This window comes from Telopea speciosissima, chromosome 4 (genome assembly GCF_018873765.1).
Source record: "Telopea speciosissima isolate NSW1024214 ecotype Mountain lineage chromosome 4, Tspe_v1, whole genome shotgun sequence".
Lineage (NCBI taxonomy): Eukaryota > Viridiplantae > Streptophyta > Magnoliopsida > Proteales > Proteaceae > Telopea > Telopea speciosissima.
The window spans coordinates 55419126-55433078 of NC_057919.1; the positions used below are offsets into that span (position 1 = coordinate 55419126).

General features: G+C 39.5%; 1 protein-coding gene across 1 annotated transcript in view; it reads right to left on the reverse strand.

Annotated features, from left to right (window-relative positions):
* Positions 1 to 2092: 2092 nt before the first annotated feature.
* The window catches only part of LOC122660503, a 29038-nt gene continuing 17177 nt past the window's right edge, over positions 2093 to 13953 (reverse strand). The window contains exons 4-5 of the mRNA XM_043855836.1: positions 10450 to 10538; positions 2093 to 2333 (exon numbers count right to left, since the gene is read on the reverse strand). Of these exons, the coding sequence (XP_043711771.1) occupies positions 2259 to 2333; positions 10450 to 10538 (164 nt within the window). The 3' untranslated portion in view covers positions 2093 to 2258. The remainder of the gene's footprint in view (positions 2334 to 10449; positions 10539 to 13953) is intronic.

Sequence of the window (13953 nt, forward strand, 5' to 3'; positions counted from 1 at the left end):
CCAAAAAAAAAAGAGAGAAAAGAAGGGATCATGTCTGTAAGTTGAATAACAACCCAAGACAGACCTTGTGCAGATGTAATAAAAGGGAAAAAAGAGAAACCCAGTGCAATGTGTTGATAAATCGGAAGAGATGGAGAAAAAAATGCATAACACACAACGGAAATGGAGAAGAAGTACCTATAAAAAAATGGAGAACAAGTTCGGTAAACAGATCTGTTGACAGAGATGAAAATCTCACAACAATCGGCGGCAAAACTTAGAAAAACATTACGATTTCAGGAAAAAATTGGCCAGCAATCACAAATTTCAAACATTACACTATAAATCATACATCAACGCATGAAAAACATTACAGAAAAAATCGGAAAGAAAAACGAAGAACAAAGACGAGATTTTCTAAAATCGAGCGGATCAAAATGCCTCTTGGAAAACCTAATCCGAAAAACTAAATCGAAAACCCAATTGGGAACCACACGGACGACGAAAGTCACAAGAATGATAACCTAATTAGAGAGAGAGAGAGTCACCTTCTTGTTGTCAACTTCGATTGCAGAGGGGATCGTGCTAGAGAGGACCATGTAGAAACCTTCAAATGTTAGGGATGTTGCTCCAAATCCCGAGACACAAGGGAGAAAAATCCATAGAGCCTAATCGGATCTTCGTCCCAACAAACGCAGAGAGAGAGAGAGAGAGAGCGAGAGAGCGAGAGAGAGAGAGAGAGAGAGAGAGAGACGAGGACAGAGAGAGTGAGAGCTAGAGAGAGAGAGAGAGGAAGCGAGAGAGAGAGGGATAGAGAGCGAGAGAGAGAGAGAGTATCGACCTGCAAGTTTCGCCTGCTCTTCCTTCCCGGATGTCTCTTCCTTTTTTTTTTTTTTTTGTCTTCAAGGCTTGCTCACGAGTTTTGCTCGTGGATCGCGCAATCGATCGTTCTTTGTTCTTTGCGGCACCGTGCCGCAAAGAACGTTCTTTGGTGCTCAAGACCTCCGGTTCGTTCTAAAAAAGAACGAAAAAACGAACCGCAAAGCCAAACACTTTTTCATGTTTTTTTGTTCTTTTTGAACAAAAGAACTGTTCAGAACACTGTTCTGAACGTTACCAAACGCACTCTTAATTGCAGGATCGGGCTCCTCTACGGAGCAGGGTGCAGGGGTGCGCTGCACATCGCCCGATGCAGTAGCAGAGGTCGATACCAGGCCCCACACACCGATCAAACGGAGAGGCGAGATGAAAATGAAGAGAGAAATCTTTCTGTCCATCGAATGTGCACCATGCTCAGATGTGCTTCATTTTGTACCCTGGCCAGGTGTCGGCCTCTGCTGCCATGCCCCCCGAATTGCAGAAGAGCCGAAGCCGTTAATTGCAACCTCCCTATCCACAAAATTTTGTACAGTTTAAATGTCTACACCAAAGCAACAGGAAGATTAGAATTTCCATCCTTGTTAGGCCTATAAAGCATGGCAGAGAAAAGTCCATCTGCTTTGAGGTAAGGCTGTATACGAATCGGCTTCGGCTCAGATAGTGCTATATCCGCATCCGCATCCAATTACTATCGGACGGATTCAGATAGTATTAAACGGATACGAACACAAATACAGATCGGATATTTTATCCGTTTAAATGTAAATATAGCTTTTCAGATAACTATAGCCTATCCGTATCCGCATCCGTTTAGCTTTCGGACAGATTCAGATAGTGCTAAACAGATACGGACATGAATATGAAAACAAATTTCGGCTATTCATTTACACCCCTACTTTGCGGGCCGTAGAGGCTTAGTTAGGCACAATGAGACGGCCAACCATAATGGGTCCCTATACAATGATGGATGGGTGAGGTGGATCCCCGTGTAGTGGACCAGACCATAGAAGTTTAGGACCAAACTTCCTCCTAGGGCATGAATAGAGAACATGCCTACACGGATTTTTCAATTTGAATTGGATAATATTCACTTCATAAAAAGAAATGATATGTTCTTCACTGTTCCTTCTAGTTCGGGAGAAAAAAGAGAGAAACTTGCAAAAGCCTAACAGAGACAAATAAATAAAGGGAAAAGAAAGTTTTCCAAGTTAAAATTTTTGGTAGCAGTTTTTTGTAAATTACAGAGAACAACAGGTGGGACAAACAGTATATCATCCGCTAGATTTGCTTCAGTTGTGACTATATTGTAATGGCAAGCCACGAGGATTCTCCATCAGTGGAAGTCTAAAGATTCCCCCGTATAATTTCCAGTAGATGCAACGCAAACACAAGGGTTTGGTCTATTTACTCTCTGGCTTTATCTTCAAACAATCGCTGTCCAACCATGGTTTAAATGAACCTTCATGTGACAAGTTCTGCAAACAAAAATTTACAACCCTGTTAAAAAGAAATGGCTATTAAATGCAATTGGAACCCCACTATAAAGCTATGAGTTGTGTAAGAGTTACACCCCTGAACTGAACAAATTACAGCCATGAAACAATAAGATGCAAGACGGGAGTGAAAGCCCATGAGACAAGTGGTTTGATTACCCCCCCCCCCCCCCCTTTTTTGGTGGTTACAAGGTAATTCTCACCCAACCCACTTCCCCCCCCCCCCAACACACACACACACACACACACATGAAGCAGGATTTCAATGAGCAGTTTTCACCTACCTTTTGGCATTCACTAAATTCAACACAATACGTACCATGCTCTTTTTCATTCAAGTAGCGTTTCCTATCATTTTTTTTTTTGGGACAATTTCGTAGATCTACTAAGTAAGAACAGAAATTACAAGATAAGTATGTTTCAAATTTGTTTTACATCCACTACTATCCATTTTGAAAAGATTTACCCAATCCCAAAAGTTTGTTAGTACTCAAGCCACGCAAGAATTAACTAAAAGCAAACTTCCAAAATTGCCCCAAAAATCTCTTTTTTTTTTTTTTTTGGTTGTCAAAGTTTCCTTCTACCCACCCCATTCACCACGGGGTGGGAATAGGTATCGGGATGGTATTTTGGAACATACTAAAACTCTAGGAGGGGTTAGCGAACCCTAGGATGGTGGGTGAACCATCCTCTGTTTTTTATTTTTTTTTGTTTTTTTTTTTTTTTTTAATAATACGTTTCTATTGTTTTCTATTCCAACAATTAAGGTGTACTTCCCTTTGGACTCGATGTTATAGCTTTGTTTTCATATTTTTTTTGGAGGGGGTAAGAGAAGCTTTGATTTTTATTCCTACAATAAAGGTGCACTTTCATCGGATTTCACGGTTTTTTAAAAGAGTTAAGGGAGGTTGGGGTAATTTTGGAAGTATGCTTTTATTTTATTCTTGTGTGGCATGAGTACTAACCAACTTTGGGATTAAGTAAATCTTTATAAAATAGAATGTAGTGAATGTAAAGCATTTGAAACCTACTTGTAATTTCTGTTCTTAACTAGTGGATCTAAGAAATTTTCCCCTTTTTTTTCCCTTTCGTTGGATAGATATCGAAAAGATTTTATTACTAATGCGAACATAGTTGTACAGCCAATAGAATACGACAACAACAATACCTACAAAGGCCGAAGCCTAAAAGCTCTAGGCCTTTCTATGTGATGAGGGGGGCCCTTTTACATTGTAAACCTACCTGCACACCCTCTAGCCAACCCCACCAGACAAGAAATTAGCAGGTCTCTTTCACCAGGATAGAGAGAATGCCTTGACCAAACAGATGAATTTCAGGAAGCACCTCTTGGCGTGGTGGTGGCTACCAGTGCCGTAGGGTGCTGGCCTAAGTCCAAGGGAGAGGTTGCTGGTTCGACCCCCCCCCCCTTGGCTGCCCTTTCCTCTTGGAGCTGGGACACCACCCTGGCCGCCCCCTCTTGGGGTGTCAACCGGTCAACCCAAGTAGCCTACCAGCCCTCAGTAGGATATGATAAAATAAAAAACAGAAGAATTTCCTGAACAAATGCATATACTTCCAAGCCCCAATTGCAGGCTACCCCAACCATCATAACACGGTAAACGATTCCCTCAATGATGGAGTTTCCCTCTAGTCGTCGACTGCTCTCTCTCTCATCACAAGCGGAGTATTTCGTTGAAACTGGTGAGCCTCTCACTCAACCTCGCTCTCACCACAGGCAGTTACACCGGATAGCCTTGGACTACGCATAGGGAGACCTTATTCACCTCCGATCATCTTCATGGGTTTAGGGCTTCTGATTTGGCCTACATAGACAATCTCATTTAGGGCTTACAATCGTGAGTCTGTATCACAGATTCGCCAAGGATTCAAAGGTTTGGATAAGGACGACATCCACAAGCAGAATCTCTCCCGCCTTTTCTGTCTTGGTCGTACAAGGAAGACGACACTGTTCACTGTTCTTTTATGGTCGTAGGAGGAAGACGATACTGTTAAACTCAGCATCACGCTTGGTTTTGAGGCCACCGACTCCCCTGCCTTCCACCAAAAGCGTAAAAAAAAAAAAAAAATTTGTGCGACCCCAACGGTCTTCTCTTGGGAGCAAGAGAACCTTGGCTCACCCCATCTCTGGATTGTGCTAGAGATTTTGGCTTCCTACATCAATCCCTATCGGTGTTTTCAGAGTGCAGAAACCCATCCCCTCCACCACCGGAGATGCCAAATTATCTGAATCGACCCAGTCCCCAGACATCACTACCCTTCCACACCCTGTCAGTGTAAGACCAGCAGCTTCCAAGCCTCTACAAGCCGCAGGTGTAGTGGTGGTCATTCCGCGTACACCTCAGCAGTTCCTCCAGTAAATTTTGTCCTTAGGCTCAGTTTGGTAGGAATCCTGCCCTCTTTTGTTGTTAGTGGTTCTGTTTTGTATGCTCTTTCCTTCCTGTGTGTACACCTTGTTTGTGCTACTGGTTCGTCATCGTCATCGTCATCGCATTATTATTATTATCACCATCACCATCATTATTATTATTATTATTATTACTTTTAGCTCTATTTATTTATTTATTTAGTTTAATATCAGTTGCTACTGGTGTTTGCTCTGCCTAAATTACACTACTGTTTTGGTGTTCAATACTTCAATTGCTTATTGATTTGTATGACAAGCATTGAGATTATTCTGTTCTATTTCTGCGCATACACAGTGATTTGAATCTGAGATTTCTCCCTGGATGATTTCAAATCAAATTTTATATCTTGCAATTGCACTTCATGATCTTTGGTTTCCTGCTTTAAATTTCAACCTTTGATTTGTTTGTGAGTTTCCCTTTCCAACTGAAACTCTTTGATTTACGTAGTTTTTGAACCAAGTATCTGATTTGAGACCATATTTTGAAATCACACCTTATGCTAGATTTCAGTTTTCAGGATCCAATATTGTTGATGTTTTAAAGGAATCCTGTGACTACCCAACTCCCTAAAGCTACCGGTGTTTGCTGTGCCTGAATTACACTACTGTTTTGGTGTTCAATACTCCAATTGCTTATTGATTTGTATGAGAAGCATTGAGATTACTCTGTTCTATTTCTGCGCATACACAGTGATTTGAATCTGAGATTTCTCCCTGGATGTGTTCCTGATTTCAAATCAAATTATATATCTTGCAATTGCACTTCATGATCTTCGGTTTCTTGCTTTAAATCTCAACCTTCGATTTGTTTGTGAGTTTCCTTTTCCAACTGAAACTCTTTGATTTCCGGAGTTTTTGAACCAAGTATCTGATTTGAGACCATATTTTGAAATCACACCTTATGCTAGATTTCAGTTTTCACGATCATATATTGTTGATGTTTTAAAAGAATCCTGTGACTACCCAACTCCCTAAAGCTACTGGTGTTTGCTGTGCCCGGATTACACTACTGTTTTGGTGTTCAATACTTCAATTGCTTATTGATTTGTATGAGAAGCATTGAGATTACTCTGTTCTATTTCTGTGCACACACAGTGATTTGAATTTGAGATTTCTCCCTGGATGTGTCCCTGATTTCAAATCAAATTATATATCTTGCAATTGCACTTCATAATCTTCGGTTTCCTGCTTTAAATCTCAACCTTTGATTTGATTGCGAGATTCCTTTTCCAACTGAAACTCTTTGATTTCCGGAGTTTTTGAACCAAGTATCTGATTTGAGAATGTAATAGAGAAGAAGAAGAAGGAGAAAAGGAAGAGAACAGTGGAAATCGGTTTATACTTGGGAGGTTTCCACTTAGTGTTGGAGCTCCCACATCATTTCATATATATAGAGACTTAAGATACACAAGAGACACAATAGGAAATAACAAAATCAAAAATACCAAAACTACCCTTGAACATATCCGAAACTTAAAACAGCCTCTACTAACACTCCCACTCAAACTAAAGCATAGATATTAATTATGCCCAGCTTGTTATAAATGTAATCCACTCTAGCACTCCCCAAGGACTTTGTGAACACATCTGCAAGTTGCTCTCCTGTACGAACATAAGTAGGAGAAATGCACCCTTGTTGCAACTTCTCACGAAAAAAATAACAATCTACTTCGATGTGTTTCGTTCTCTTATGAAACACAAGGTTCGAAGCAATATGAATAGCAACTTGATTATCACACCATAATTGCATAGGTGAGTTGTCTGTAAATCCAAGCTCAGTCAATAACTGTTTCACCCACATCAACTCACATGTAACATGTGTCATGGCTCGATACTCTAACTCTGCACTGGATCGAGCCACAACAGTTTGTTTCTTGCTTTTCCATAAAACGATATTCCCTCCAACAAATGTACAATAGCCTGTAGTTGACCTTCTATCAACAAGAGATCCAGCCCAATCAGCATCTGAAAAGCCCTCAATCCTTCCATATCCATGATCAGAGTAAAGTAGACCACGTCAAGGAGCCTTCTTGAGGTACCTCAAGATACAAATAACAGCATCCCAATGAGATGTCCGAGGAGCAGACAAGAACTGACTTACAACACTGACAGGGAAGGGAATGTTAAGTCGAGTCACAGTCAAATAATTTAGTTTTTCTACAAGTCTTTGATACTTCTCAGGATCACTAAGAACATCACCAACATCAGCTGTAAGCTTCAAATTAGGATCCATAGGAGTATCTAGAGGTTTGGATCTTAACAACCCTGTCTCTGAAAGAAGATCAATGACATACTTTCGTTGTGAAAGTGTAACCCCTTTCCTTGATTGAGCCACTTCACCCAAGAAATATTTCAACCTTCCCAAATCTTTAGTCTGGAACTTCTGCTGCAAGTGCACCTTCAGCTTCTCAATCCCTAAAGAGTCATCTCCTATAATGACAATATCATCCACATATACAATAAGAAATATTCTCCCTGCATCAAAATGCCGGAAAAATACAAACTGATCACTACTACAACGTGTCAGTCCAAACTCCAAAACGACTTCAGTGAACCGACCAAACCAAGCTCGAGGCGGCTATTTCAGTCCATACAAAGATTTCTTGAGCTTGCACACCATACCACACTCCCCTTAAGCAACAAACCCAGGAGGTTGCTCCATATAAACCTCATCATGGAGATCCCCATGCAAGAAAGCATTCTTAACATCCAACTACAATAAGGGCCAATGATGAGTAACTGCAAGAGAGATCAAGATACGGACAGAAGTAAGCTTGGCCACAGGAGAAAAGATGTCCAAGTAATCAACCCCATACACTTGGGCATAACCCTTGGCCACAAGGCGAGCCTTCAAACGAGCCAAAGAACCATCAGGATTCATCTTCACCACAAAGACCCAACGACAACCAATAGCAGATTTACCCGAGGGTAGGGGAACCAGGTCCTATGTCTGATTGACCTCTAAGGCCAACAATTCCTTAGTCATAGCAGCCCGCCAGCCAGGACTAGATACTGCCTCTGCAACAAACTTAGGGACAGGATGTTGCTCAATAGTGGTCAAGCAAGTATGAAAAGTAGAAGATAAACCAACGTAAGACACAAAGTTAGACAAAGGATGTTGAGTACAACTCCGAACACCCTTGCGTTGAGCAATAGGTATATCAAGGTCAGAGAAAACAGCAGGAGAAGAAGGATCAGGGGAAGAAATATTAGGAGAAGAAGAAGTACCTGGGGAAGGATCCACCTACGAAGAAGAGGATGGTGGAGGAGGAGCAGCGGGGACCCAAGTCTTCCAATTATGGCGTTGGAAAATAATAGTGTTGTGGCACCTATGGAGCTGGCGGCAATGGTGGTGGAGATACCTGTGGAACAGAAGACGGAACAATATACATAGGAAGATCAGCATCCAAGTCAAACGAAACCACCGGAGAATCCTTATAAGGAGTATACTCAAAGAAAGAAACATCAGCAGTGACAAACATTTCTAGAACTCAAAGGAATAACAACGATAGCCCTTTTGAGCTTGAGAATATCCAACAAAGATGCATTTAAGAGCTCTTGGATCCAACTTAGAGATTCATGGACGATGATTACGAATGAAACAAACACTGCTAAAGACACGAGGGGGTAAGGCAAATAAAGGAGTAGAAGGCAACAAAAGGGAATGAGGTATCCCACCATGTAAAACAAAGGAAGGCATGCGGTTAATGAGATAACATGCAGTCAAGACAACATCAGTCCAAAAGGATTTAGCAACCTTCATTTCAAGCAAAAGAGACCGAGTGACCACCAACAAATGTCTATTCTTTCTTTCAGCCACACCATTCTGTTTTGGGGTGTCGGCACAAGAAGACTAATGGATAATGCCATGTTGAGTCATAAAAGTAGAAAAAGGGGCAGAAAAGTGTTCCTTAGCATTATCACTACAAAGAATACATAGAGTACTAAATCGAGTCTTAACTTCATTCACAAAGGCACAAAAGAAAGAGAACAATTCAGAATGATTCTTCATTAAATAAAGCCAAGTAACTCTGGAACTCTTAAAATCGCCCGACCGATACGATACCCGGTACAGATACTTTAAACCTTGTGTAGAAGACATAACCACATAAAACACATGAGCATAAAGGAACTAGACCTTCTCTAACAATCGATCTAGCTCGAAGTGTCCCAATAAGACAAGTAAACAATAAAACAAGAATTTAAAAAGGAATGACTCTTATCCAATCCTATTTAACTAGATTTCAAAGAAACAAACTTAAAATTCTTATCTACTAATATTATCCCACAATTACTACTGGTTTTTAGTGAACCAGAAAACAACCAAGCATGGGCTTGTTCAGAACCAAAACAAGAACCTTAAGGCTAAGTCAAAGAATGAACTAACTCAGTAACAGTACTGAGTTAAACTGAGTTGACTGAGTCAAGTCATGTTCTTCTTCCTCCTCCCTTGGTGCTGATCTGCATCACAAATACTTATCCACCAACTCATTTCTTTGAATACAACCTTCATATAAATGTTTAATCCTTTTTACATCCACGCAGGTTGGTGCTAGTTGTTGGCAAGTTATGTTTTAAGCAGAATCTAAGCCGAAACCTCTGAATACTATACACCAACTGAACACGCTGACAATTAAAGTTAATCAAAGTGGTTAATGATTGGAAATATGGACACATGTCAGTAAATGCAAGCTGATGCATGTGTGTCAACAATGGTTTCAAGAAGAAACTTAACCATAAGAAAAACTATCAAATGCCAACAGTGATTTCAAATTTTCAATCATACACATGAAATATTTGACATTAAGAGATTACATAACTAAATGAACCTTATTTTTCCACCAAATTAAAATCAATAGATTCAACACGCCATATCGTAGTCCATGAAATAAATTAAAAAGTAAATAAAAATTCTCTGAAACAAATGAACAAAAGAAATTAGTAAAAATTATAATACAGTTGAGAAAAATTCAGGATATAGAAATATGAGAAGTGATCTATGGAGGTCCTCATCCTGGTAATACAGAACTAGTGGATTCCACTAATGTAGCTATGTTGCACATAAACATATGTATAAAAGCAGGTGACGAAGAACAATTTGGACTAGAAAGTTACTCTCACCTCCAGATAAACTAAAGAATTTTCCAGAAAATCTCAACTCGTCTCAACTAAGCCTTATTTGGTTAGCTATACAAATCCAACTTAACATTCTACTTTATCTAGGTCCATGTCTTCCATTAAATAAAGGTATGTCAATGGGTGGACTTCAAAAATTCCATACGTCATACTTGACCCTTTTAAGATACCACTCAACCCTGACCTGTAAAATATGGACGGGGCTTATCAATTTAACAAGTCAACCAGGGTGAGAGACTGGGTTTTTTAAACCCAAACCAATCCTGAACTGATCTTGATCAAACCAGACCCAATCATTACCCCAGAGGGGGGGGTGCCATTTGAACCACCTCATTACCATTCCTAATTAAATCATGACCACTCACATCTTTCACAGTGCTTACAGCTAACCCTGGGATCTCAGGTTATTTATTTTCTTAACCTGTCCTGCATCAATTAGGGTTCCCGACTTACAACTTTACTTGTGTAGATATATGCCCTTGAGTGTTGGTGTGTATCAAAAAAACATCAAATGAACAAATCAAAGGAAAAAAATACCTGAAGGTGATAGAAAAACCCACGCAAGAGGTTCAAACGTATTGAACAGTGAGGTCGATGTCGAACAGAATAGAACACTTGCATAAAGTCTACAAAATAAAGAAAAAGATCCTTAGATTGAAATTCCACAAGAGCTTTTCTGAAAAAGATATAGATACAGAAGGAAAACAATACAACAATAGATAAACAAAAACAAACACATATCGGCACCTTGTAGGCATAAGACCCAAAAAACAAAGTAGTGTAAAATAAAATATAATTGCCTAATAACGGAAGCCAAAGTCTAACGCTAATTTCTCTACCACATTTCCGTAAAATTGTCATTATTATTTGCTGATAAGTAACAAACATTGTTATGGGAAAAAAAAAAAAGAAGGTTCAATAGGTAGTACACAACAAGAAGGAAGGCCAAGACACACAAACAAAAGAAGAGAAGAGCTGCATTACATCAATGGAAGTTATCCCAAATAAGAGACTCCCGAGTATCCCCAACAAGAAGGAAGGCCAAGACACACAAACAAAAGAAGAGAAGAGCTGCATTACATCAATGGAAGTTCTCCCAAATAAGGGACTCCCGAGAACCCCCCCACCCCCAGCCAATGTGTCACCAATTGAATTAGTCAATCTCTTTCTCCATAAGAAGAAAGAAATTTCCTTGAGCCAGAACAAACGAAGCTTTCCAATTCAGATGAATATATTTCGAAGGACCTCCATAGGGGGCTTCATCTACCCAATTGTCAAAGCCGAGTCCCCTTCAACAATGGAGTTACTCCAACCCCCCTAGATATAGCAGTCTCCAAACCATTATTTTCTTTGCCGAAATGAAATCTGCTCTTCCAATTGGAACTGAAAAGATCAAGTGAAGCCTTACCTTACAATTATTACAATAACTTTAACCAGAGGGTGTAGAGAAAGGAGGGAGCATAGATCATAGAAGATAAAAAAAAATTGTAGATTACATACTATGGGATAAAAGGTAGTGCAATGGGCCCATTGCACTGGTCCTGGTGCAATGGACGGCAGACAGATAGGTCAGGATCCTGGATTAGCAACGTATCAAATTTGGTGGTCTCCATATGACCTTGTTTTCAACCTTTCGCTATATCAACACCTAATCTCTTTAGCTCCTACATTGATTTTGTTTTTGCCACATAGAAGTCTATTTGGCCCGAAATTTTACAGCTGAGTAGAGGACAGTAAAGCTCCCTGAGTACTTGAGCACAAAGATTTGACTACCAGCTGAGCTCCCACAAGGTGTAATGTTTTCCATTGCACTACAACCTTCCCCATCCTAAATTACCAATATCCATAGCTTCCTCATCCACACGAAGGAGGGTATCAATAGATAGGTCAAAGTAAGGAGAGAACTCTCTGTACAACATTACAAAGAGAAGCAAGACTCCCTACTACATTGATTTCTCTATGGTATAAAGAGAAAGAAATACCGTATCTAAGAAGTATTTCCCAGTATAATGTGGTCTTTTAAAATAAAATAAAATAAAAACACTAAACAATGCTCTCTGGGCACGGGAAGTTATAGATATAAGCTCACAACTCATGACCAATGCTAGGAGAGGATAACAATGTCAACTGAAATGGAAACATTAGAACTAAGCCAAATTATGCCTGGGCAAGTCAATCCAACAGCACCATTTTGGACCCACCATAAAGAGTTGCAACCCAAGGGAAGTAGATTTCAAAGATATTTCCTCCACCTGAACCTTGGGCATTTTTTCTTGTTCTAATATCAGCAGCACCTCTTGCTACTAGCGCTCCTCCTGCCTATGCTCACTGTTAAAAACTCAGTGATGCAATTGCATTAGACATTAATCCCATATGGATGCCTATGACTAAGTTTATAAGGCCCACAAGGAGCAGTTGGCAGTCCAATGGGCTGAAATTGAGCTTTGAGTAATTATATTATAGGTTGGGCCTCTTATTTTCTTGGGTATCATTATAATAGGCCTAATTTATAAGCCCATTAAGTTAGTTACGTGTTAGAGCTAGATTAGGATGTTTAATAGCTTTTACGAGATCTGTTTCGAGTTCTGTTTCGAGTTTATTACTTTATGTTGACAGGCAACTCAGCATAAGAGAGTAATTAAGATTCCTTTTATGAGTTTCAGAAGGTATTTATATATGTAAACTACCCATCAATGAAGGATAATTTGATTAAAAAATTGAGTTTTCTTTTAAGAGTTTTGGGGCTGTTCAGCAGTGCATACAAGATTGGTATTCCAGATCTGATTAAAGAAGGCTCGGTTTAAATTTGGACCAGGTTTTAGTATAGTTTTGGGTTGGGCTAGTTTTTAGGATTTAATTTGGTAATGAACTGAAAAATAAAGCCCAAAAAAGTAAGGATTTAAGGTGGTGCATGAAAATTATTATTTTATTAGTGTGTCCCATACTGGTGATAGTTGGATAAGGATTTAACTTATCCTAAATTGTTAGTATTCTAGTTTAGAATTTAGAGTCCTTGACTGTCTAGTTCGGAAAGTCGATGTAGTTGAGTCAATCTAGGAGATTTCAGTTTTGTTTATTTTGTTTCTATAAATAAGTAATGTAACCAACCCTCTCTCCACTATTTGGGATTAATGAAATGAATTGATTTGGCTTGGTTGTTGCCACTAATGATTGAAGCTCTCTCTCCTGTCCACACCTGTTCTCTCCTTCCTTTTCTCTCTCTCCCCTTGGTTTGGTAAGGGATTTTCTCTCTCACCATTATTCTTCTCTTCTCTCTCCCTTCCCCATCCTCTACAATCACTCTCTCTCTCTCTCTCTCTCCTTTTATTTCTCCCTTCTCTTCTTCTCTCTCTACCATTGATTTGTTTAACTTCAAATCCTATTATTATAGAAAGATTTTCTCTTCCTTCTCACAATTTGGTTATTTCCTCTCTCCACTACTTATCAATGCTTCCTATTTTTCCTCTATCACGTAGGCACCTCTCTTCCTCCCATCGATTTCCTAAATATTAGGTTGCTTTCCTATTTTATCTCTTCCATAAAACCGTAAACACCCATTTATCCATTTTCCTCTCTCCTCTCAATTGTGCCACATTAATCTCCATTATTTTATTTCTGGAAATTATCCTTGAAATCTGGTGGCTATTCTATTAAATCTGACCATTCATTTTGAGATCAGATCTGGCGTACATCATGCCATCGGATCGAGATCTAATCCATTCCATTAGTGGGCACATTACTCACAGTCCAATCAGATCTGTCAGCTCTGATCGAATCTGTATCACTATCTCCCTCCTCCTAAATGTATTCATCTCTAAGATCATGTGTGATCTTTCCTCTCTCTTCTCTGTTTCTCTTACTCTCTAATATTGTCTTCTAGCCCCTCCTCTAAGATCATGTGTGATCTCTCCTCTCACTTCTCTGTTTCTCTTACTCTCTAATATTGTCTTCTAGCCAATCTACTTTCTTCTCTAATTTCTTCTAATTCTTTTCCTTCTTCATGTATCAATTTCTATTTCTGGTTATTGAGTTAATCTGTGA